Genomic DNA, 26,648 nt, shown 5'->3' with positions numbered 1-26,648 from the left:
CATCCTACACAAACGAACACACAACGTTCGATTGATTTAATTCAGGAAAGAGATGTTATACTTGCAATTGTGGTATGACGCTCCACATAGCCAGCCCTTGCTCATAGAGAGCAGAAAGGGCATGCAGTCGTGTAAAGATTTACGTGATCTGTATGCGTGGGAGTGGTACCCAGGGTTGCCAAATTGTAAAGACAGTTATGAGTACTGCCTGGGAACCGTCAGGTTATGTGTGCGCATGCGCGTAGAGTACAAAGTGACGCGCGCGCTGGAGTGAATTTTTATGTGTGGCGACGTTTGAAGCAGCCGGGCGCTTTGTGTTTGCGGCAATTAAAAGTAATTCTGAGCAGTCTTTGTCTTCCAAATTTCACTCCAAAAGTCAGAATCAAGGGAGGTGACAACAGCCTCCAGTACAATCACACCATAAAACCTCATCAATTAAAAAACAGCCCAAATTACAACCTCCCGTTCGTGATGAGATTTTTCCCAAATAAAACTCTTATTTTTCCGTATTATGACCAGATAAAAGAGGTTAATAATGGCAAAGATTAAATCGGGTGTATTCCATCGCTCACCCTAAAAATATTTTGTGCTTGACAGTTGAAGCTGTTTCAGTCTGATCTCTTTATTCATATGATTGTAATTATGCAAATATCGGGAAAATTTGGATTGCAAGTATTTCATCCTCTAATGTATTTTTTGTGCATGTGTTCCATAAACAATGTTATATTACCTGATGATCAGGTATATACATTGGTGCATGGCTAAAGGGGAAGTTTATTTCATATTGCATTTGAAAAAATAGTTATTTTATAAGGTAATTCAGTATTCTTTTACTGTAGGCTTTGGGTCAGTCCTTTAGTCAATATTTGTACTTTTCGCACAACAATATAATGATTTTTGGAACAATCATTGGGGTCATTGACTAGCTGAATTTTAAGAACATATAACCCTTGTCTTGTGTTTGAAATCAGCCCATATTTTTGCTAGTGAATTAAATTTGATCTGTAAAGTAACTTTGGCCTGAAAATACTAAACCTTTGCAGTACTTTTGCAGTACTATTTTTGGTTCAAGATTGACCCGTTTTCAAGTTTGAGTATGTCAAAAATACCACTGATTTTTGCATATGAAAATTTGAAAACAGGAAACGAAACGAAAACATTTTTTTTGAAACAAAAAATCTGACCCAAACACAATACGAGGGTTAATTTATGTGAATTCATTTTTAAGTTAAGTGTTTTAGAGATATTATATATTTCACCAACAAACTCCACTTCAATGCGGTTAGATATTTATTATCATTATTATTATTATTATTATTATTATTATTATTATTATTATGACAATATAGTTAAAGGTATACAATAATAGTAAAAAAAAAGTAACGATTGGATTATTTATTTATTTATTTATTTATTTTTGCTACAAAGCAACCTACTCATAACCTTTTTTTAGGTTTGAAATTAATTGTACAATGCAATCCAAATGAGAAAATATCGAATGAATAACATTTAATTGAGTTTTAGATCAATTATATAGCATCATCTTCTTCCTCTTGATGATTCTATAACCTAAAACATTGTAAGTAACTTTAAAATTTGCATATCACATTTGTTAAAAGGGGGGAAAATCGTTTCATGCTGTCTGTTTTTACATTTATCTGCACTCAAGGTGGCGCAATAGACCAGCATTTAAATTATTGAACGCCCTTTTTTTGACTAGACTGACGTTATAGTAGACGTCAGTGATTTTGTGAACCACATTGTTCTAGCTTGTTACGAAGGCGACCATGATGGATTCGAAAATGTATTTTTTTCCATCGCACACCGTTTTTTACCTCCTCCTTTTCTTTCATTCCGCAAACGGAGACGTGAGCTTTTCCCTTTCAGAGGAGTTGAAACGTGGATCGGTGATTGGAAATTTAGCCAAGGATATCGGATTGGGAACGAGCGCGCTGTCCAGCAGGAAAGCGCGCATCGACGCTGACGGTGGTGGAAAGCATTATTGTGATCTCAACGTGAGGAATGGGGAGCTGGTTGTGGCCGACAGGATTGACAGAGAGCAGCTTTGTGAAGACAAGGCTTCTTGCGTGCTAAAATATGAGGTGGTTCTGGAGAACCCATTGGAGCTGCATCGAATCAATCTGCACATTCAAGATATAAATGATAACCCACCTGTTTTTAATGAGCACTTAATTGATTTAGAGATACAGGAGTCAGCTGTCAGGGGGGCACGTTTTGTGTTAGAAGAAGCGCATGATGCGGACATAGGACAAAATGCCGTGCAGCAGTACGTCCTGAAGAAAAATGATCATTTCATTTTGGACGTCAATGATAAAACAATAGAGCTTATTCTTGATAAAGAACTCGACCGTGAAAAGCAACAAGAAATTAATTTGCTTCTCACAGCTTTAGATGGAGGGTCCCCTCAGAGATCAGGTACAGTAGGCATACACGTCACTGTGTTGGATGCTAATGATAACGCCCCTGTTTTCAGCCAGGCAGTTTATAAAGCCACTCTGCCTGAAAACTCTCCTCCTAACACAGTCGTAATTAATGTTAGTGCTACTGATGCAGACGAGGGAGTAAATGGAGATGTGAGTTATGATTTTGGACATATTACAGAGAATGTTAAGAAATTATTCAACATTGATCGTAAATTAGGTGCCATCACTCTAACTAGTACTGTTGACTATGAATCAAGTACATCATATGAATTACGTGTAAAAGCCAAAGATGGGCTCGGTTTGTCCTCCTATGCAAAGGTGATTATTTCTATCACTGATGTGAATGACAATGCTCCTGTTATAAATATAAAATCAGTGTCCAATTCTGTAGCAGAGAATGCATCACCTGGTACAGAGGTGGGCATCATTAATGTGCAGGACAGGGACTCTGAGAAAAATGGACAGGTCCGCTGCTCCATTCAACAAAATGTTCCCTTTAAATTAATTGCTTCTATTCCGAATTATTATTCTGTGGTGACTACTGGACAACTGGATCGTGAACTGGTGCCTGAGTATAACATTACAATTAGTGCCAATGACGAGGGCTCACCTCCTTTGTCCTCCTCTAAAATTCTTCAGTTGTCTGTGGGAGACATCAATGACAACCCACCTGTGTTTGAGGAAGAGTCCTACAGCGCATATTTAAGTGAAAATAACCAAGCCGACTCCACTTTATGTTCAGTTAGCGCACAAGATCCTGACTGGAGACAGAATGGTAGCGTAATCTATTCTCTTCTACCTACTGAGGTGAACGGCGCCCCAGTGTCCTCCTATGTGTCTGTTAACGGCGACACTGGGGTGATCCATGCTGTCAGATCATTTGATTACGAACACTTGAGAAGTTTTCAAGTCCATATCATGGCCAGAGACAACGGTTCTCCTCCTCTCAGTAGCAACGTGAGCGTCAGTGTGTTTGTCTCAGACGTGAATGACAACTCTCCTCAGATATTGTACCCCGCTCCTGAAGGCAACTCCTTCATGACCGAGTTGGTCCCCAAAGCTGCACAAGGCGGCTCTGTAGTGTCCAAAGTGATAGCAGTGGACGCTGATTCTGGACAGAACGCCTGGCTCTCCTATCATATCGTCAAATCAACAGATCCGGGACTTTTCACTATTGGTCTCCACAGTGGGGAGATCAGGACGCAGCGGGACATTTTGGAATCTGACAGTATGAAACAGAATCTGATTGTGGCAGTGAAAGACAATGGACAGCCCCCTCGCTCTGCCACCTGCTCCATGTATTTACTACTTTCCGATAACTTGGCTGAAGTGCCGGAACTAAAGGATATTTCTTATGAACAGAAGAATTCCAAACTGACCTCTTACCTGATCATCGCTCTGGTGTCTGTGTCCACCTTCTTTCTGACTTTCATCGTCATTGTCCTGGGTGTGAGATTCTGTCGCAGGAGAAAGCCAAGACTGTTGTTTGATGGAGCAGTTGCCATTCCCAGCGCGTATCTCCCTCCTAATTATGCGGATGTTGACGGAGCAGGAACTTTACGTAGCACCTACAACTATGATGCCTACTTGACTACGGGTTCCAGAACCAGTGATTTTAAGTTTGTTTCTTCTTACATGGACAACACGCTGCCTGCTGACCAGACTCTGAGGAAAAGTCCAAGTGATTTTGATGAGATATTTGGAGATGCTGATGATTCTCCAGAGGTATGATCAAGAGCCCTATTTCATCTTTTTTTAATTAGTTATTTCCCTGTGGTATTCATCATTTATGCTGTGAGTTGTGACTCAGTTGCCCCTCACTGATTTTGAGTGCAAGTCAGACCTTTATTGAATTGGTGAACACTCAATCCATACGTTCATTCCTTTTTATTTTACTAAACATACAGTACACATTTTGTTTTCTTACGAAAACTCTTTCTCAAATGGTTTTTGGCTTCGTTTGTTTTCCTTAGTCAGCTCATAAGTTATAATGAGATAAAATAACAAGTTGTTACCATCTAACCCTGCATGCATGCAACATAATTAATGGTTCCCATGCAGTCCATATTACCTCTGTTGAGTTTCATGGAGATACAATTCTTTTATAAGTTTTACTCCAATTAGCAAACTTGAAATTTCCCAAAATATATATTTTTAGCATTGAGTCTGCTATATCCTGCATGCAACATAATTGATTGTTGCCAATACATAATACCTCTGTTGAGTTTCATGGAGATACAATTCTTTTATTGAGTTTTACTCCAATTAGCAAACTTGCAATTTGCCAATTACCCATGTACTCTAGTTGGATATTGACACTCGAACAGATCTTTAGTGGTAAATGTATTTGCTATAGTATTCACTGAATTAATTTCTATTTTCTTGCAGGATTTCATAACCCCCCCGCCCCCGCCTCCCAAAGGGAAGCTCTTTAGTACTCATGTTTTTTGTTTTGTAGCTGCAATACCTGCACACTTTTTCTCATGTTTGAAGCCTTTATTTGATTTTTTGATTTGTTGTCAGATTGATAAATATGTAGTTGTTTGGTGATATTGCTTTTTTATGCATTTGGTAGGCGATCCTCATTTCACTCCAACTTGGTACTCTTTTTCTTACATGTATTTTGTTGCACACATGCTTTTTTCCTTCTCGTCATATTTTAGATGGGACAACCTCTAAAATTTGCCTGATTTTATGACAAAATTGACACTGTGATGCTTAGGAAAAAAAACATTTCAGCTGTCATCTTATGTACATTGATTAGTTTGTTTGGATAGTGGTCGTACAGCTTGATTCAAATTTGATTTTTCCCCCTATCGTAACAGAAATTCCACGGCAGCCTTTAAGCATTCATGATGCAAGAGTTTCATTACCTTTCCAGCTTTCCTCGGATATTTTTTCTGTGATGCTGCATGCAAGTAGATGCTGAGCATTTGTTGAAAAAATAAACATTGTTTAATGCTGTGATTGGCTCAGTCTGGATTGACCAGTGTTTCATCCAGCAAAGATAACCGTAATTATATTTGTAGTTAAATTCTTTCTAATCACAGATAACCCCAAGTGTAAAAATAATGACACTTGAAATGCCTGTAATAGGGACCCGTGCAAAACATTATTATTATTATTATTTTAATTGTAGGGCCCTGATGTTTTTTCACTTGTCCCCAAATATCAGTGCTCCTCAGTTTCTAGCTGATTAAGTAAAAACCTCTATTACCTGATTACTGAGGTAATAATCTGGAGCTGCTTGTTCCCCTAGACATCTGCAGTCTATTGACATTGAACAAAATATGAGCAGTTGTTGTTACATGTTGTTGCATTGCTTCTTGTAGTGCCGGGAATTTATGTGGTTTAAAAGCAATAAATCTATACTCAGAATTCATCTTCATGGTATTTTCAACTTCTACTTTTATAACAAGGTGTACAAATAGTTTTTGGTTTTCTTGCATTGAATATTTGTCATCTGATCGAATTACATAAGGTATTATGAACAATTCGAGTCTACGAGGTGACATAGTTCACGGTGTATTTACAGAATATTTGTGTTTTGTAGTGCACATAAAATTATGCATTTGTCAAATAACATGAAAACCCACTAACTTAAAACACACTAAATATTTTTTTCATATATTAGTTATTGCTCCACAAATTATATAAGGTGTTTCCTTCATCAATAGTTTGATTTTTATAATTTATTTCTCTAGTACCACATTTTTGTTTCATTTTGCTCAAAACTTCTCGGACAGTAAAAATATAATGATATGCTTCATTACCAAATATCAATTCGTACAATTTATTAAAACTTAATTTTACAGTTTTAAAAAAGAAAAGGGAGCCTTTATTTACTTATTTTTAGCAGTAACACGTTCAGAGTAACGCATGTTTCGTTTGAATGCTGAAAAGAAATGATATTGATGATGTCGACTTCCAAACTTTACTCACGGTGGCGCTATAGACCAGCCTTCAAATTGCTCAACGCCCTTTTTTTTTTTTTATTTTAGACTGACGTGAGGCTCGGATATACGTGATTTTGTAAACCACATTGTTTCGTTCTTCAACCTGTGAGGAAGGCGTCCATGATGGATTCTAAAATGTCAACGTTTCCGTCGCGCACCTTTTATTTCCTCCTCCTTTTGTTTCATACCGCACACGGAGACGTCAGCTTTTCCTTTCCGGAGGAGATGAAACGCGGATCGGTGATTGGGAATTTAGCCAAGGATCTCGGACTGGAGGCTAGCTCGCTGTCCAGCAGGAAAGCGCGCATCGACGCTGACAGGAGCAGAAAGCGCTACTGTGATCTCAACGTGAGAAATGGAGAGCTTGTTGTGGCCGACAGGATTGACAGAGAGGGGCTGTGTGGCGACAAGGCTTCATGTGTCTTGAAACATGAACTTGTGCTGGAGAATCCTTTGGAGCTTCATCGCATTAATCTGCATATTCAAGACGTAAATGACAACGCACCAATATTTGATGATGACTTAATTGATTTGGAGATACAGGAGTCTGCCGATAAAGGAGCTCGTTTTGTGATAGAAGAGGCACATGATGCAGATATAGGACAAAATGCAGTGCAGCGATACATCCTGAAGAAAAATGATAATTTTGTGTTGGCCGTTAATGATAACACAATAGAGCTTGTTCTTGACAAAGAGCTTGATCGTGAAAAGCAACAAGAAATTAATTTGCTTCTCACGGCTTTAGATGGAGGGTCTCCTCAAAGATCGGGTACAGTAGTCATACACGTTACTGTGCTGGATGCTAATGATAATGCCCCTGTGTTTAGTCAGTCTGTTTATAAAGCCACCCTGCCTGAAAACTCTCCTCTTAACACAGTTATTATTAGTGTTAGGGCGACTGATGCTGATGAGGGAGTAAATGGAGATGTTAGTTATGATTTTGGACATATTGCAGAAGATGTAAAGAATATGTTCAGTATTGATCGTAAAGTGGGTGCAATCACTGTAACAGGCGCTGTTGACTATGAATCAAGCACATCATATGAATTACGCGTGAAAGCCAAAGATGGGCTCGGTTTGTCCTCTTATGCTAAAGTAATTATAACAATCACTGATGTGAATGACAATGCCCCTGAGATCAATTTAAATACTCTGTCTAATTCAGTGTCAGAGGATGTGCCACCTGGTACGGAGGTGGGCATCATTAATGTGCAGGACCAAGACTCTGAGAAGAATGGACAGGTCCGATGCTTTATTCAACAAAATGTCCCTTTTAAGTTAATTCCTTCAATTCCAAATTATTATTCTCTGCTGACTACTGGACTACTGGACCGTGAACTCGTATCTGATTACAACATTACAATCAGTGCCACCGATGAGGGCGCTCCTCCTCTGTTCTCCTTCAAAAATCTGTACCTGTCTGTAGCAGACGTCAATGACAACCCACCTGTATTTGAGGAGGAGTCCTACAGCGCTTATGTGAGTGAAAATAACAAAGCTGGCTCCATTTTATGTTCCGTGAGTGCCCGAGACCCTGACTGGAGACAGAACGGCAGCGTGATTTATTCTCTGTTAGACGCTGAAGTGAACGGTGCCCCAGTGTCCTCCTATGTGTCTGTTAATGGAGACACAGGGGTCATCCATGCTGTCAGGTCATTTGATTACGAACACTTGAGGAATTTTCAAGTCCATGTCATGGCCAGAGACAATGGTTCTCCTCTGTTGAGCAGCAACGTGAGTGTCAATGTGTTTGTCTCAGACGTGAACGACAACTCTCCTCAGATACTGTACCCCACTTTGGGGGGCAACACCTTCATGACTGAGCTGGTGCCCAAAGCTGCACAGGGAGGCTCTGTGGTGTCCAAAGTGATAGCGGTGGATGCAGACTCTGGACAAAACGCCTGGCTCTCCTATCATATCGTCAAGTCCACAGATCCGGAACTTTTCAGCATCGGACTCCACAGTGGCGAGATCAGGACCCAGCGAGACATTTTGGAATCTGACAGCATGAAACAGAACTTAATAGTGGCAGTGAAAGATAATGGACAGCCCCCTCGCTCTGCCACTTGCTCCATGTTTTTACTTCTTTCAGATAATCTGGCTGAGGTGCCAGAATTGAAGGATATTTCTTACGAGGAGAAGAATTCTAAACTGACCTCTTATCTGATCATTGCCCTGGTGTCCGTGTCCACCTTTTTTCTGACCTTTATTATCATCGTCCTTGGTGTGAGATTTTGTCGTCGCAGAAAGCCCAGGATGTTGTTTGACGGAGCAGTTGCTATCCCGAGCGCATATCTCCCTCCTAATTATGCAGATGTTGATGGCACGGGAACTTTACGCAGCACCTACAACTATGACGCCTACTTGACAACAGGTTCTAGAACCAGTGATTTTAAGTTTGTTTCTTCTTACATGGACAACACGCTGCCTGCTGACCAGACTCTGAGGAAAAGTCCAAATGATTTTGATGAGATATTTGGAGATGCTGATGGTTCTCCAGAGGTATGATCAAGAGCCCTATTCCATTTTTTTTTTTACTTGGTTATTTCCCTGTGGTATTCATCGTTCATTCTGTGAGTTGTGATCTGGCTCAGTTGCTCCTCACTGGTTTTGAGTGAAAGGCAGACTTTCATTGAATTGGTGAACACTAATTCCATAGATTTATTCCTTTTTATTTTACTGACCACACAGTCAAGATTTTGTTTTCTAACAAAAACTCCTTCTCAGTTGCTTTTTGGCGATGCTTGTTTTCCTTAGTCAGCTCCTAGGTTTTATAACAAACAATATACTCACAAATGTGAGTCCAAATCTTCTAATTAGCCCAGGGGTGTCCAAACTTTTTGCAAAGGGGGAGAGAATCGGTGTGGTAAAAATGTGGGGGGACAACCTTGGCTGACATCCTTTACATAGAACAATATATTTATGCAAATTTTACCAAGCCATTCTGTGTGTCACAGTTGCTTTATAATTTTTTTTTTAATTAATAATTTCCACAAAATCTTGCAACTAGCCTTTGTGGCGTTCTCTTTCATCTCTTGGGCTCTTGCGAAATACTGCTGCTGTAAAATTAAACTAGCTTTAAGTTGCTTCAATTTCTCGCTACTTATCTTCCCTGTAATCTTGTCGTACATGTCAGCGTGTCTTGTTTAGTAATATCGCCTCACATGGAACTCTTTCAAAACAGCGACTGTCTCTTTGCAAAGGAGGCAGACAATGCTTTTGCGTATTTTAGTGAAGAAATCGTCCAATTTCCACCTATCATTGAAGCGTCGGCCGACAGTCAACTTCCTTTTTTTTTTTGTTGATTGTCGCCATTTTAGAAAATTAGGAGTAAAGGGTCACGCGGGGTAATGTTGCTTAGAGTGCTGCTGCCTTTTAGTAAGTAAATGAGGAACAGCATTTAGTGTGTAAGCTACTTCATATGCTGGTAGCAGTACTGCTGACCAATTTATTAGGTCTGTGTGTGGGCCAGACATTATTGATTTTATGACACAGGCTGGGGGCCGGATGAAATTTGACCACGGGCCGCTTTTGGCCCCCGGGCCGCACTTTGGACATGTCTGAAATGTATTAGCCATTACACTTTCTTTCCAAACATTAATCTGATAATATCTAACCCTGCATGCATGCAACATAATTAATGGTTAACAATATACTGGACTGTCTCAGAAAATTAGAATACACAATATTCTAATTTTTTGAGACAGTCCTGTGTATATATACAGGACTGTCTCAGGAAATTAGAATACACAATATTCTAATTTCCTGAGACAGTCAGGAAATTAGAATATTGTGTATTCTAATTTCCTGAGACAGTCCTGTATATATACACAGGACTGTCTCAAAAAATTAGAATATTGTGTATTCTAATTTCCTGAGACAGTCCAGTATATTACCTCTGTTGAGTTTCATGGAGATACAATTCTTTTATAATTTTTTACTCCAATTAGCAAACTTGCAATTTCTCAAAATACACTGTATATTTTCAGCATAGAGTCTGCTATATCCTGTATGCAACATAATGGTTCCCAATACATATTACCTCTGTTGAGTTTCATGGAGATGCAATTATTCTATTGATTTTTTTACTCCAATTAGCAAACTTGCAATTTATCAAAAATATACATATTTTTAGCATCGAGTCTGCTATATTTTGAGCAAATGTTGATTACCACTGACTTTAGTTGGATATTGACACTAGAAATGATCTTTAGTGGTAAATGTATTTGCTATAGTATTCATTTAATTATTTTCTATATTCATGCAGGATTTCATAAACACCCCCCACCCCAAAGGGAAGCTCTTTAATGGTTCATGTTTTGTCTTTTATAGCTGATATAACTGCACCTTTTCTCATGTTTGAAGCCTTTATTTGCTTGCTTGTTTTTTTTTTTGTCAGAATGATAAATATGTGGTTGTTTATATTTGGGTGTTGATATTGCTTTTTTATGCATTTGGTCGGCGATCCTCATTTCACACCAACTTTTTACTCTTTTTCTTACATGTGTTTTATAGCTCAAATTTCTTTTGACCTTCTCGTCATATTTTAGCTGGGACAACCTTTAAAATTTGCTTTTTTTTGCAACAAAATGGACACTGCGATGCTTTGGCAAAGAAGAAAAAAATGTTTCAATTGTCATCGTAGAACTACATTGTTTGATTTGTTTGTTCGGGTAGTGGCCGTACAGCTTAATTGAAATTTGGATTTTTCCCCACTGTTACTGAAATTCCACGGAAGCCTTTGAATATTCATGATGCTCTACTTTCATTACCTTTTCAGCTTTACTCAGATATTTTTTTCTGTGATACTGCAAGGAGATGCTGAGGCTTTCTTGCAAATAATAAACATTGTTTAATGGTTTGATTTGCTCAGTCTGCATGGGCCAATGTTTCATATAGCATAGATAACAGCAATTATATGTGTGGTTAATTTTTTTTTTTAATCACAGACAACACCACGTATAAAAAAAAAATAATGGCATTTGAAATGCCCGTAATAGGGACCCTTAGAAAACTGCATTTTTTTTTGGTTTTTTGATTTTTAATTCATTTATTTTATCTGCAGGGCCCTGATGTTTTTTTCACTTGTCCCCAAATATCAGTGCTCCTCAGCTGATTAAGTGAAAACCTGTATTACCTGATTGCTGAGGTAATGATCTCAATCTGCCTGTTCTGCTAGACATCTGTGCAGTCTATTATGAACAAAATATTATCAGTTATTGTTGCATTGCTGGTATTCTTGTGGTTTCAATGTTCTGGGGGGAATTTATGTGGTTTAAAAGCAATCAGTCTACTCAGAATTCATCCTCATGGTATTTTCAACTTCTACTTTTATAACAAGGTACACAAGTAGTTTGTAGTCTTCTTGCATTGAATATTTGTCATTAGATCAAATTAACATAAGGTATTATGAACAATTCAAGTCCACAAGGTGACATAGTGCATGGTGTATTTACAAAATATTTGTGTTTTGTAGTGTACACACAAGTCTGCATTTGTCAAATAACATGAAAACCCACTGAAACTTGAAAAACCCTATATATTTTTGGGTTTTTATTAGTGATTGAATCCACGAATTAGATAAATTAGATAAGGTGTTTTCTTCATCAGTAGTTTTATTTTAATAAATTATTATTCTACAGTGAGCGGCACCACATTTTGTGTCATTTTATGCAAAACCTTTCAGTTAAAATCTAATGAGATTCTTCGTTACCAAATTTAAATTAGTACAATTTATTAAAACTTATACAGTTTTAAAAAATTAACAGGGTGGGTTTATTTGCTTATTTTTAGGATAGTGTACTGTAGACAGTAACACCTTATGAGCAGCACTTAAATGCTGAAAAGAAATTATGTTGTTGTTGTCGACTGCCAACTTAACTCACGGTGGCGCTATAGACTAGCCTTCAAATTGTTTAACGCCCTTTTTTATTTGGTGGAGACTGCCGTGAGGCTCGGATGTACGTGATTTTATAAACCACATTGTTTGGCTCTTCAGCCTGTGAGGGAGGCGTCCATGATGGATTCTATCATGTCTACATTTCCTTCGCGCACCTTTTATTTCCTCCTCCTTTTGTTTCATACCGCACATGGAGACGCAAGCTTTTCCTTTCCGGAGGAGCTGAAACGCGGGTCGGTGATTGGGAATTTAGCCAAGGATCTCGGACTGGAGGCTAGCGCACTGTCCAGCAGGAAAGCGCGCATCGACGCTGACAGGAGCAGAAAGCGCTACTGTGATCTCAACGTGAGAAATGGGGAGCTGGTTGTGGCCGACAGGATTGACAGAGAGGGGCTGTGTGGCGACAAGGCTTCATGTGTCTTGAAACAAGAACTCGTGCTGGAGAATCCTTTGGAGCTTCATCGCATTAATCTACATATTCAAGACGTAAATGACAACGCACCAATATTTAATGATGACTTAATTGATTTGGAAATAAGGGAGTCTGCCGTTAAAGGGGCTCGTTTTGTGATAGAAGAGGCACATGATGCAGACATAGGACAAAATGCAGTGCAGCGATACATCCTGAAGAAAAATAATAATTTTGTGTTGGCCGTTAATGATAACACAATAGAACTTGTTCTTGACAAAGAGCTTGATCGTGAAAAGGAACAAGAAATTAATTTGCTTCTCACGGCTTTAGATGGAGGGTCCCCTCAAAGATCGGGTACAGTAGTCATACACGTTACTGTGCTGGATGCTAATGATAACGCCCCTGTGTTTAGTCAGTCTGTTTATAAAGCCACCCTGCCTGAAAACTCTCCTCTTAACACAGTTGTTTTTAATGTTAGTGCGACTGATGCTGATGAGGGAGTAAATGGAGATGTGAGTTATGATTTTGGACATATTGCAGAAGATGTAAAGAATATGTTCAGTATTGATCGTAAAGTGGGTGCAATCACTGTAACAGGCGCCATTGACTATGAATCGAGCACATCATATGAATTACGCGTGAAAGCCAAAGATGGGCTCGGTTTGTCCTCTTATGCCAAAGTAATTATAACAATCACTGATGTGAATGACAATGCTCCTGAGATCAATTTAAAGTCTCTGTCTAAATCAGTGTCAGAGGATATGCCACCTGGTACTGAGGTGGGCATCATTAATGTGCAGGACCAAGACTCTGAGAAGAATGGGCAGGTCCGATGCTTTATTCAACAAAATGTCCCTTTTAAGTTAATTCCTTCAATTCCAAATTATTATTCTCTGCTGACTACTGGACCACTGGACCGTGAACTAGTATCTGATTACAACATTACAATCAGTGCCACCGATGAGGGCGCTCCTCCTCTGTCCGCCTCCAAAAATCTGTACCTGTCTGTAGCAGACGTCAATGACAACCCACCCGTATTTGAGGAGGAGTCCTACAGCGCTTATGTGAGTGAAAATAACAAAGCTGGCTCCATTTTATGTTCCGTAAGTGCCCGAGACCCTGATTGGAGACAGAACGGCAGCGTGATTTATTCTTTGTTAGCTGCTGAAGTGAACGGTGCCCCAGTGTCCTCCTATGTGTCTGTTAATGGAGACACGGGGGTCATCCATGCCGTCAGATCATTTGATTACGAACACTTGAGGAATTTTCAAGTCCATGTCATGGCCAGAGACAATGGTTCTCCTCCGTTGAGCAGCAATGTGAGTGTCAGTGTGTTTGTCTCAGACGTGAACGACAACTCTCCTCAGATACTGTACCCCGCACCAGAGGGCAACTCCTTCATGACTGAGCTGGTGCCCAAAGCTGCACACGGAGGCTCTGTGGTGTCCAAAGTGATAGCAGTGGATGCTGACTCTGGACAGAACGCCTGGCTCTCCTATCATATAGTCAAGTCCACAGATCCGGGACTTTTCAGCATCGGGCTCCACAGTGGAGAGATCAAGACCCAGCGGGATGTTTTGGAATCTGACAGCATGAAACAGAACTTAATAGTGGCAGTTAAAGATAATGGACAGCCCCCTCGCTCTGCCACCTGCTCCATGTTATTACTTCTTTCGGATAATCTGGCTGAGGTGCCAGAACTAAAGGACATTTCTTACGAGGAGAAAAATTCTAAACTGACCTCTTATCTGATCATTGCCCTGGTGTCCGTGTCCACCTTTTTTCTGACCTTCATCATCATCGTCCTTGGTGTGCGATTTTGTCGTCACAAAAAGCCCAGGATGTTGTTTGACGGAGCAGTTGCTATCCCTAGCGCATATCTCCCTCCTAATTATGCAGATGTTGATGGCATGGGAACTTTACGCAGCACCTATAACTATGACGCCTACTTGACAACGGGTTCTAGAACCAGTGACTTTAAGTTTGTTTCTTCCTACAATGACAACACGCTGCCTGCTGAGCAGACGCTGAGGAAAAGTCCAAGTGACTTTGATGAGATGTTTGGACGTGCCGAAGGTTCACCAGAGGTACTGATAAAAGCACACGATTACTTTGCTTGATAATTTCTTGAATGTGATTTCCTCATTTGAGTCAAAATCCATGTAATCTCTCTGTCCATTTGATTTTTTTTTTTTTTTTCCCTCGTACAGTATATTGAGATTAAGTATCTATCTTTGCTGTTTAATTTTTCAGCTCTGTGGCAGTTATCTTCATGATAAGATTTTTTTTTCCTTTAAATAATATATCCGTCTCCCCTTATATTTTCCATTTTACAGTGAACCTGCTAACAATCTGGGTATCACTTATTCATTTTAAAACTTGTTTTCATCTAACTGACCTCTTTTTACACTTTCTTAAATGATTAATAATGCATCAATCTATGATGTTGGTTTCAGTTTAGTAGGCTAATAATGTGTGACAGTTTACCTAAATGAGGAAAATAATGACTGCGCAATGCCAATTTATATTTGCAATGTGTGTTTCACACTGTCATCCCAAACGGCTGAACTTGTCATTATTTAGTTGACTGAGTTAGAACGTTTCAAGTTCTGATAAGATTCTTGCCACTTTAATTGAATAGGGCTTAATATTTTACAGCTAATTTGCGTCAAATGTTTCTAAAAAGATTAGGAACCATACTGTACATCACTAAAATAGTGTTATTTCTTATATAAACATTTTTGAATCTGTGACTGTAACAGGGTTTACAGTGTAATGAAACTGAATTTAAATGTAAAGAAGGAATCCAAATGAGAAATTATTATACATTTCTCGTGATGATGAAGGTAACACTTGTGTTTCTCTGCGGTTTAAGAAAGTGTTGGCTTGGACATCTGAGCTTATCAAACCCCTATAGCTACAATAGTCATGTTAAATCAGTCACATTACACTAATTAAGTCTGCTACTCGTAAAACAATATCAACTTGACATGCTTTTTATGTGATAACTGGCAATCATGCACAAATATTTAGTATTTATGCATGCTCACTGTATGTTTACCATAGGCCTTACTTTTTACTTTTTAATAAAAGGAGAGAGAGAGAGAGAGAGAGAGAGAGAGAGAGAGAGAGAGAGAGAGAGAGAGAGAGAGAGAGAGAGAGAGAGAGAGAGAGAGAGAGAGAGCGTGCAGGTGCCCAGCGGGGGTGGGGGTGGGGGGGGGGGGTAAAAAAAAAAAAGGTAACATTTGAGCAAAAGAAAATAAATAGCAATTAGTTAAAAAGTCTACACACCCCTGTTTGGATGACAGGTTTTTATATTTTAAAAAACTTTATTTTTTTATTTTTATTATTCTGATCTCAATCAAACTTTACAGTTCAATTTGAAGGTACTGTATGGAATTTTTAGGAAAATTGTAAAATACTTTTCTTCTCCATGCATGCTCCACCAGTGCCCTGATGACTACACAAGTCCTAACTGAGACTACCCCTAAAAGCGCCCATCAAGTGTTCCGCTCGAACAGGCGTCTGTGCACGTTTATGTTTTTCACCTAGTCCTCAGCCTTCGTCTAGTCTTTGTTTGGCAAAAAATTTTTTTAACCAACTAAAGACTTGCCACTAATAGTAAATAATAACATTTGCTGTTTTTGTTTCCGGTGCTTATCTGATGAGCCATACGCCCGTTGCTTTATGCTCATGCTTATACAAAAATGCACGCCATGGACGAGCTTAACGCAGGCTTCAGTTACATTTATGGAGGTGGCAGTCACGGGTATATAGTGACAAACTCCATATAGCAGATATAACAAAAAATATCAGAAGAAATACTGTAAATAAGATAATGTTATTCGATGCGCACACCCTTGGCAGTTGTCTGCCTTTGCCAAGAATATACAGTGCCCTCTATAATTATTGGCACCCCTGAAAAAGATGTGTTTTTTAGCTTCTAATTTTTTTTTTTTTTTTTAATTCAAATAATATGGGACCTTAATGGAAAAAAAGAGAAAAATCCAACTGTCAATACAAGTGCATTCATTCAGTGGGGAAAAAATCCCACATAAAGAAAAAAAATATTTGACACCAAATAATGTGTGTCACAATTATTAGCACCCCTGGTGTTAATACTTTGTACAACCCCCTGTTGCCAACAAAACAAGGTCTGGGGACTGAGATGGCCATGGGAGGAGCTTGATTTTGTGTCTGGTGAATCATTTCTGTGTAGATTTGGCCATATGTTTAGGGTCATTGTCTTGCTGAAAGACCCAGTGACGACCCATCTTCAGCTTTCGGGCAGAGGGCAACATATTTGATTTAAATTGTCCTGGTATTTCACAGCATTCATGATGCCATGCACCCTAACAAGGTTCCCTGGGCCTTTGGAAGCGAAACAGCCCCACAGCATCACTGACCCACCCCCATACTTCACAGTGGGCATGAAGTGCTTTTCAGCATGCCCATCTTTCGTGGCACGCAACACCCACTTAGAGTGTTTGTTGCCAAAAAGCTCAATCTTGGTCTCACACAAAAATACACACGGTCCCAGGCTTCAACTGGGACCGTGTGCTTTGGTCAGATGAGGCCAAGATTGAGCTTTTTGGCAACAAACACTCTAAGTGGGTCTGGCGTGCCACGAAAGATGCGCATACTGAAAAGCACCTCGTACCCACTGTGAAGTATGGGGGTGGGTCAGTGATGCTGTGGGGCTGTTTCGCTTCCAAAGGCCCTGGGAACCTTGTTAGGGTGCATGGCATCATGAATGCTTTGAAATACCAGGACATTTTAAATCAAAATATGTTGCCCTCTGCCCGAAAGCTGAACATGGGTCATCACTGGGTCTTTCAGCAAGACAATGACCCTAAACATATGGCCAAATCTACACAGAAATGGTTCACCAGACACAAAATCAAGCTCCTCCCATGGCCATCTCAGTCCACAGACCTTGTTTTGTTGGCAAAAGGGGGTTGTACAAAAGTATTAACACCAGGGGTGCTAATAATTGTGACACACATTATTTGATGTCAAATATTTTTTTTCTTTATGTGGGATTTTTTCCCCACTGAATGAATGCACTTGTATTGAAGGTTGGATTTTTCTCTTTTTTTTTTCCATTAAGGTCCCATATTATTTGAATAAAAAAAAATATTAGAAGCTAAAAAACACATCTTTTTCAGGGGTGCCAATAATTATGAAGGGCACTGTACTTGATAAAAATATTCAATCATGTTTTGAAATGTTACGAAAACACATTTGAAATCTTCTAAACAAATGTTGTGGGTGGTGGTGGTGGGGGGGGGGTTATTCTGATGAAACCAAGATTAAAAATTTGGCCATTATTCCTAAATGTGTTTTTAGTGAAAACACAACACAAAAAATCTCCAAAATAATGCTTGTTACATATAATATATATAATATAGTGGATGGAGGAAATTATGAAATTGTAAAAAGTTTGAAATCACACAAAATATTCAGGCTTCAGCTACAAAGTGGGGAAAAATAACCTGAGAAGGCTAATAAAAAGCTGAAATGTACACTGCAACTTTATAACATCTTAATGAGATTGTTTTTCTTCTTTTTTTTTATTTAATTCAATACACTAGATTATGCTCTCGCATTTTTAACTGTACTATATTTTGCATAACGCATCTTAATTGCTGAAAATTGTTGTTGATCATAAAGTAAAACTCATATGGCATGTTTCTGTTGTAATTATCCCTTTGTCCTCGTGGCGACGCTCTTATAATGTTTGAATCATGGATGGCGTGTTCTTCTGTAACTGTGTCAGTGAAACTGGAGCATTGGGTGAGAGCTGAAGGCTGTGTGCATGAGTCTGTATGCGCGTGTGTGTATGTGTGATGTAGGCAGAGAAAAAGTGTGTGTGTGCTTGCGTATGTATGTGTATGTGTGATGGAGGCAGCAAAATATCACATGTGTGGGTGTTTGGAGAGGGATGGAGAGGGAGAGAAAAAGAGAGAGAGATGCAATGGGAATAGAAGAATCCAAGCTGACAGCTTCCCTAATAGAGCATGAGTAACTCGGCTAGAGAAGCAGGGAAGCGTTGGATTGCAGCAGAATTTTCACTTCGACATTTTCAAGAGCACGTTTAGGATTTTGATCGTTTTTTGACTGTTTATAAGCATCAGAGAGGCTCTAAAAATGGACCCGGGAATCCACTTTGAACACTGGAGAGAATTCTTCTTTTTTTGCCTGATTTTTTCTGTGTCGTCTGGAGAGGTGCGTTACGTCCTTCCGGAGGAGATGCTGACAGGTTCTGTAATCGGGAACATCGCACGGGATCTGGGTCTGCAAGTGAGGGAGCTCGGTGCTCGTCGCGCCCGTGTTGTTGCAGACGGAACGAGCCGGCTGTGCGAACTGGACTTGTCATCTGGCAATCTTTTAATCAGCCAACGGATCGACCGAGAGGAGCTTTGCGCACAGGGAAGCGTGTGCACCATCCAGCATCAGCTTTTACTAGAGGACCCCCTCCAAGCATTCAGTCTACTTTTAGACATTGCAGACATTAACGACAACACTCCAGTGTTTGCTGCAGAGGAGATTAATCTTGATTTGGTTGAATCCACTGTGCTTGGGAGACGTTTTCCACTGGAGAGTGCGCATGACCCTGATCTGGGCACCAACTCTGTCAGTGAATACAAATTAAGCCCAAATGACCATTTTGGCCTGGAAATGAGTACCCAAATAAATGGTAATGCATATCCAGAGCTTGTTCTTAAAAAGGCACTGGACCGAGAGGCTGAAGCTGAACATGTAATGAAAATCAATGGCATTGACCGGGGAAGTCCAGCCAGAACTGGGACTGCTTCTATCCGTATCCGTGTTTTGGATGCCAATGATAATGTCCCAGTTTTCAGCCAACGCGTTTACAGAGCATCTGTTCCAGAAAACTCTGTCACAGGAACTTTAATTGTGCAACTGAATGCCACAGACTCAGATGATAGTTTATATGGAGAGGTTACATACTCTTTCAGTCATCTGACAGACAAGACGAGAGGAGTTTTTCACATTGACCCTCTGACCGGTGAAGTTCGAGTCGCAGGTGTCATTGACTACGAGGAGGCGAGTACTCATGAATTGGACGTCCAAGCTAAAGATGGCGGCGGCCAGGCCTCCCATTGCAAGCTGATCATTGATGTCATCGACGTCAATGACAACAAACCCGTGATTGAAATAAAGTCAGCGTCAGCAAACATCCTGGAAGACGCCAAACCCGGAACAATGGTGGCCCTCATCAACATTTATGACATGGACACTGCGAATAGTGGAAACGTTGCATGTTCCATTCCTGACAATGTCCCGTTTCAAATTGAATCAGAAGTGAAAAACTATTATATGTTGGTGACATCTGACATGCTAGACAGAGAGGTTCAATCGGTGTATAACATTACTGTTACTGCCACTGACTCGGGCACTCCCCCTCTGGAGAGTGTAAAAGTTTTAACAATAGTGATTAACGATGTAAATGACAACCCCCCAACTTTTACCCAGCACGAGTACACCGCCAACATCCTAGAAAACCAACCTGTTGGCACGTTTGTTTTGAAAGTCACAGCGCAGGACATGGACGATGCATCTAATGCTAAATTAATATACCAAATATCAAAAGAGACCGATTTGGAAGTTTCCTCTTATCTTACCATTAACATGGAAACAGGAGAGCTTTTCACATCGCGGCTTTTTGATTATGAGAAGTCAGTTTACTTCCAAATCAAGGTGGAAGCCCGCGATAGTGGCGACCCCCAACTCACCACCACCTGCACTGTCAACGTTTTTATAAAGGATCAAAATGACAACACGCCAGTCGTTCTATATCCTGTACAAGCCTTTGTAGCTGAGGATGTAGTACCCTTGGAAGCACCGAGAGGCTATTTAGTCACTAAGGTGGTTGCTGTAGACGCCGACTCGGGCCACAATGCGTGGTTGTCTTACAGAATAATCAAAGAAACACAGCCCAATCTGTTTATGGTGGGATTACACACCGGTGAAATTAGAACTCTGCGAACCTTTATGGAGTTTGATGAACCTAAGCAAACAGTTATTATTGCGGTAACAGATAACGGGGTAGAAGCCCTGTCTGCAACAGCGACAGTTAGTATCGCCATTGGAGAGGGGTTGCCAGTTCTACAAGATCTCTTTGAACTAGTTGATGAATCCCAGGACAACGATAGTTTGAGGCTTTATTTGATTATTGCCCTGTTCACCGTTTCTTTCCTCTTAATACTTTTAATCATCGGAGTTTTTTATTTCAAGCTTTGTCGCCGTAGTTATGTCTACCGTTCAACGGCAGCTAGTCTTCCTGTTTTCCCCACGTACTATCCACCTAGTTTCACAGATTTTAGTCACTGTGGGACATTGCTGAAAGATGATCGGTATGATCCGTTTCTGACCACAGGCTCATGGAGAGGCGATTTTCGCTTCGGTTCAAACACAGACACCGACACGCTAAAGAAAAGAAGCGCCGCATACCAAAAGAACACCTTAAGGCGCATCAGCGCTGACAGATCAACCCTGAAGGTTCGGGCTGGTCCGTCACATCCTTGTTATGTGGTCACTTGAAAAAGTCTGCACACACCTGTTCAAAAAGCAGGATTTTAAGGTATTAAAAAAATATGACAAGGATAAATTATTTTAAAACATTGCAAAAGTGTGCACACCTTAGAGTTCATAGCTAACCGATCACATTCAAACTCCATGAAATGTGAGTCTGTCACACCGATTCAACCTAAAAAAAAGAAAGACAGAAAGAAAGAAAGAAAGAAAGAAAAAAAAAATCTATTTTAATTCATGAAAACCTCTATTTGAACAGGATTCTGTACTTTTCTAATACTAAATGAAAAACATGTTGACTATTCAAACACATTAACACTCTACTTCATTATACTATTTGTTATATGATCTAAACTATGCACTACATTATAATACAGCACAATTCGAAATCTCTACAAAGTGGAAGCATAATAAAAGTATTTTGAATTCAATATCTTTGCTACTTTAGACTGTGCTGACGATGTAGCCATTGAGCTTAGTTTGTAATAAAAAGCTGTAAAGATTTGAATAGAAACCAAGGCATCAAGTTATATTTTTAAATACATTTATTTTGTGCAGTTTTGTTCTGTATATATGCATGGAACTATTCACCTTTAAAATAATTTTGTGAAACCAATTAAATGTTTAATTAGCACGTAAATTGATCTTTGTTTTGTTTTGTGTTTGTTAATTAAATGCACTTTTCTTCTAAATACTTCTTTTTCTTGTATCGTTAGTTAAGCTTTGTTGTTCTTTCATTGCTGCAAGTCACTAAGAACACCTCTCAACTGCAATATTTTCTCAATTGTTTCCTCATTTTCAACTTTCTCTCATTTGCTATGAAGAAATATCTTGCTATTGTGCCATGTGACCACCAAACTTGTAAGACCTGTAAAACATTCATTTACTAGCACAGGTTGGTGATTTCTAATTCACCTGACTTTTCCATACTTTCCCTCCACCCCATGTTTTTTTAAAATCATTTTTACAGCATGTGTCAGCTTTGTCTTGTTCACGCAGGTCAACGCTGTTCCCTTTTTAATCTGTGGCCATGAGTAATTCTATAATAAGTCTTTGTTATGTGACACTGCAATGCCATGTTGTAATCAAATGTTTGACTAAATTCTTAAATAAATTTTGATTTTGTAACAAAACATTTTATTTGTTTGTGACTCTTTTGAATGAGGTACAATCAAGCACAATTTACAGCCCTGAGCCACAACTATTATAATGCCAGTCTTACTACTAATAATAATGGTAAAGGCTGAAGATTAAGGTTAACATTAACTGTGAGGTCAGTGGTTCAAGCATAATACACCAGATTAATGCTGTCTGTGTAGTTTTTGTCTTACTAAAGTCCATGCAGCCACTGTGGTGAAACAGAGAAATAGTCAAAACAAAAAAAAACAAAACAAAAGGAGAAACACTTTATTTTTAAATTCTCCCTAATTACGATCATCATGTATGACAAACAAGATACGAGGAGTCAAGATCTCAACATTGGTAGGGACGCTATAACAGCCTAACTTGCATGTACACTTTTTGCAGGGGACGAGACATAAATGAGACCAAACAGATAGGGTGAACAGGGGTCATGGCTACATTTCTCACGAATATGCTGATGCGTTTCCTACTACTTAACTGATACACAAGTTTACAAGGTACTTCGCTTTACTTCCTTATTTTTGAAAGCAACTCCCGTTTTAGAATTTCTCCATTCAAAACAATGGTGGAGCTGGAGTAACATTACTCATCAAATCCCTTAAAAAAGACCATTTGGATATACCGCATCCATCTGCCCTCATCACGACAGGGGAGGACAACATGTTCATGAAGACAGATGTGGCACCAAGCTCGTGCCACCACAAAGACCAGGTGTTTTTGTAGCCATGTTGCCACTGTGTTATGGAAGGTATGTCTGCACGTTCATGTGTCGAGTGCTCGAAAAATACTAAAGCTAAAATCTTGCGCATGAAGCGACTTATTGCTTTTGATATTGTTATTACGATGATGATTGTAATTTTGGTGATCTTTAATATTATTTACTACAACTACTGTTATCTGCTACTAGCCTGTTGCTTATCAGTACATGTAGATGGCACAATTATGTCAACGCATAAAAGCAAATGTTACAAGTTTTTTGTTCGTTTGTTTACAGGTGGATAACGTTGTTAGGCAAGAGAAGACAAGTTGATGTGCCTCACTTACTGTACGTTGTTGGACATAAATCGAGACTACGTGCGTTCTCCCTGTGGGCGGCCAGGAGGCTGAGGCTGCTGGAGACGGTGGCTCGCCTCGATCCCGAGATCCAACTACGAGCTTTTTAACTGCAGCAACTTTAAGATACGCTATTCGAAGTAGAATACCGAGGACAGTGGGAAAAAGCCTGTCTGTAGGCCGCCAATGGTCCGGATAATGTCGGCTCAAAGTTTGGCGAGGCTCTCAAGCCGCTCCGGAGCTCTGCTGCGTGATATCACATTCTCATATGCTATTTTTTCAAATAATTTTATAAATTGTGATTTACTGACCTGTTTTGCACATGCGCCGATCGTTTTAAATAAAACAAGAAATGAAATCATGTTGTCCAAATGTTTTATTGCAATCAATATCTGCAATAACAAAGAATGACATAGTATTTTTGCTTATATGTACATACCTTGTAGTATTTCTTTGTAACAACAAAATCCGTGTCAGCCTATCTGCATTCGGCAAATGCGGCCGGCGTATAAATCTATACCTCACGTCAACACAGTCTGACAGTTTGCTATAATTTTGTCCACAAATGATCTATGAAGTGATAAGAACAATGATACAATCTCATCTACGTCTCATCTACGTCGTGCTGAATCCATTTTTGGGGATTCCGTGGGTTTCTCTGGCTTGATTTTGCTGTTTTAACTTCGTCAACACACTGCTGACTTCAGCCGCAACTCATGAGTTTTTTTCTGAACTGGAGGTGAAATTTTCCAAGATGGCGCCACCCATTTTTCGCTCAGGAAACGTGTCTATTAACCAATACATCGAACTACATGTTAGCTTACATTCTTTCCACAAGAGTTATACAATGTTTTAATTGATTGTCCCTTTTTATCTACTTTTCCCTTATTTTAATCTCTAAAGTGCATTAGTGGTTTGAGCAATTATGGAAAAAAATCTCAATCGAGATTAATTAAACTTTTTACCTACCTTACAATTTCCGTAATATATGATTGTCTGAAAAATGTCTGCATTGGCTACAAATAAAATTATTATTTTTTAAAAATAAATAATGTAGAAAATAAATACATTTTAATGAATTAATAAATGCTCTTATAGGTATTTGGTTTCAAATGTTTTAAAGTCACAACATTAACTACCCTTTTTCCTTCTAAACTAGGCCATTTACAAGGAGAAAAGCAGCAGCATGTTTTTTTCTTTTTCTTTACCGTCAACACTTTTCTGTTAATGGAATGGAACCTCTCTCTAAGCAGCTTCTTGCTCAAGTTTTGCTTGTTCCATAGTTTCCAGCAGAGTTCACTACATTTCTCACAGTTTAATTAACGTTAACATGAAAACACATACAGGAGGACACTTCTCTCTAAGCAGCTTCTTACTTGCTCTAGGATTTGGGTTGGACTTTCAGTAGTAAAATTAGTAGCGTGTCCCCACCTCTGCAACATTGACATATTTTTACATTACTTACAGTGGCTGTTGCTGCTGCTGGCGGGAAAAAAACTTCTAATATCCTTCCTCCCTGAAGGGTGCGGAGAAGGCAGCATGTAGACATGTATTTCTGTTGCGGTTGTGTGAGTGTGCGTATATGTGTGCGGGGTCGAGTCATCAGCCAATCAAATGTGCGTTTTAGGGGAAAAAAATGGACAGGCACATTCAGCAAGTGAAAAGGGGTAAATGTAAGTCTGAACATAATTAAATTAACTCACTTAATAATGGTAGGGTGAATTCTTTCCTTACAGCATATTGGAAGACAATGTAAATGACCTATACAACTGAAGTTATTTTATAATGTAAATAAGGTTGCTTAAAAGTTGGTGGGGACAATTTGAGCATCCTGAAAAGTTACTAGTATTATGTCCTTACCGTCCCTATGCAAACCTATACCCTTGCTAGAAATGACAAGCTGGAAAGTTGGAATAATGGGCAGCTGCAAACTGTGCTCATATTATTTTCACATTTAGTGGTAATAATTGTATAAAAATGGCACTATTTGTCTGGAGAGAGTTGGAGAGAGTAGAATTACCAATACATGTTCACACTCATGTATGTGAATTTTCTCTTTGTATAAAATGTCTCGGGCATTTCATGCGACAACACAACTTTTTAAGTAAATGTCATGATTGTGCTTGACACTGACATATTATTCTTTCTCTTTCTTTTTGGTGTTCTCCGTCAATGCAACTTCCAATGTGGGCACACAGGTAAGCTAATTTTCAATTATTTCACTTGTCACATGCACCCTACGGTTTTATAGTATTCAGAATATCACACAAACGTTAGTCTCATCAAAAGCACCAATTAGCTGACACAATCAATATGATACTGTCGACCCAGAATGTGTTTCCATTTGTGCAATCTCTTTGCTTTAGCCTCTTTTTTCACAGAACACTCTGTGCCAACAAACATGTTTATCATTCAGGTCATCCAGCTCAGAATCTTTCCTACACAAGGCTTACATACTCTAAGTCACCATTTGCATTCATGTAACTTATGCAGGAAAAGTGATCCTACAGGGAAGAAAAGTGTTTCCAGTGTAAGCTCCGTGAATATTAATAACCTGCTGTTGCTGTGCAGACTTGGCGTTAAGAATGCACCATCATGATGTGTACAAGACTATGCTCAGCAGCTGCATGCTGAAATGAAGTACACGATCGCAGGGGTGGGAGGCACAGACATGAGTCCCTGTGCTGGCTTTAATGTTGCAAATATGTGGTATTGATGTTAGGTCAAGGGACATTCATTGTGGATGCTCATTTCATACGGAATGTTAATACCTCACAATGTAGGTCACTGCTATTTGATAAGCCCTATATGTATCCGTCTATCTGTTTTGTAACATGCCTCAATGTGTTAGTCACGCTGGTGTGAGGAGCACAGTTTTGTGTGTCGTTCTACTTTATTTCCGTTGGCGGTGCTGCTGCATCAGCCTTAAAAGTGCATTTAACCACTTCATCAGCATATCATTTAAAGCAAATAATTACAAGGTATCTTAAACTATCACTTCATTTGAAATGACATGACGAATATGCAACCCATGGGACACAGTTTAGTAAGCATACACAGGACTGATTCTGATGCATCACTTGCAACAAGCTGACATCAGAAAAAGTCAACTTTGGTAAGTGGCATGTCAACATTCTTCCTTGTTTATTGCACTAATGATATTTAAAGAGTGCCAGAAAAGT

The 26,648-nt window shown here is 39.3% G+C and overlaps 3 protein-coding genes across 13 annotated transcripts in view; all 3 read left to right on the top strand.

The window, feature by feature from the left end:
- Positions 1-25,755, top strand: part of LOC130923830 (protocadherin gamma-A11-like) — a 100,322-nt gene extending 74,567 nt beyond the window's left edge. The window contains exon 2 of the mRNA XM_057849889.1: positions 25,665-25,755. Within this exon, the coding sequence (XP_057705872.1) occupies positions 25,665-25,673 (9 nt within the window). The 3' untranslated portion in view covers positions 25,674-25,755. The remainder of the gene's footprint in view (positions 1-25,664) is intronic.
- LOC130923821 (protocadherin gamma-C5-like) overlaps positions 1-26,648 on the top strand; it is a 313,176-nt gene that overhangs the window by 78,674 nt on the left and 207,854 nt on the right. Inside the window, exon 1 of one of the 11 annotated variants that reach the window (XM_057849873.1) lies at positions 1,751-4,169. The exons of 8 other annotated variants lie outside the window; for them this stretch is intronic. In XM_057849873.1, the coding sequence (XP_057705856.1) occupies positions 1,788-4,169 (2,382 nt within the window). In that variant the 5' untranslated portion in view covers positions 1,751-1,787. Of the gene's footprint in view, positions 1-1,750; positions 4,170-6,486; positions 8,903-12,330; positions 14,799-26,648 lie in introns of those variants that run through there. 2 more of the 11 variants (XM_057849882.1, XM_057849871.1) reach the window with 2 other exon arrangements.
- On the top strand, positions 18,542-22,409 carry LOC130923829 (protocadherin gamma-A6). The gene has a single exon (XM_057849888.1). The coding sequence runs from the start codon at positions 18,862-18,864 to the stop codon at positions 21,277-21,279; it is 2,418 nt and encodes an 805-aa protein (XP_057705871.1). The 5' UTR covers positions 18,542-18,861; the 3' UTR covers positions 21,280-22,409.

Source organism: Corythoichthys intestinalis, chromosome 11, assembly GCF_030265065.1.
Source record: "Corythoichthys intestinalis isolate RoL2023-P3 chromosome 11, ASM3026506v1, whole genome shotgun sequence".
Classification (NCBI taxonomy): domain Eukaryota; kingdom Metazoa; phylum Chordata; class Actinopteri; order Syngnathiformes; family Syngnathidae; genus Corythoichthys; species Corythoichthys intestinalis.
Note: the sequence above shows the minus strand (reverse complement) of the source record. Positions and strands in the feature narration are given on the sequence as shown.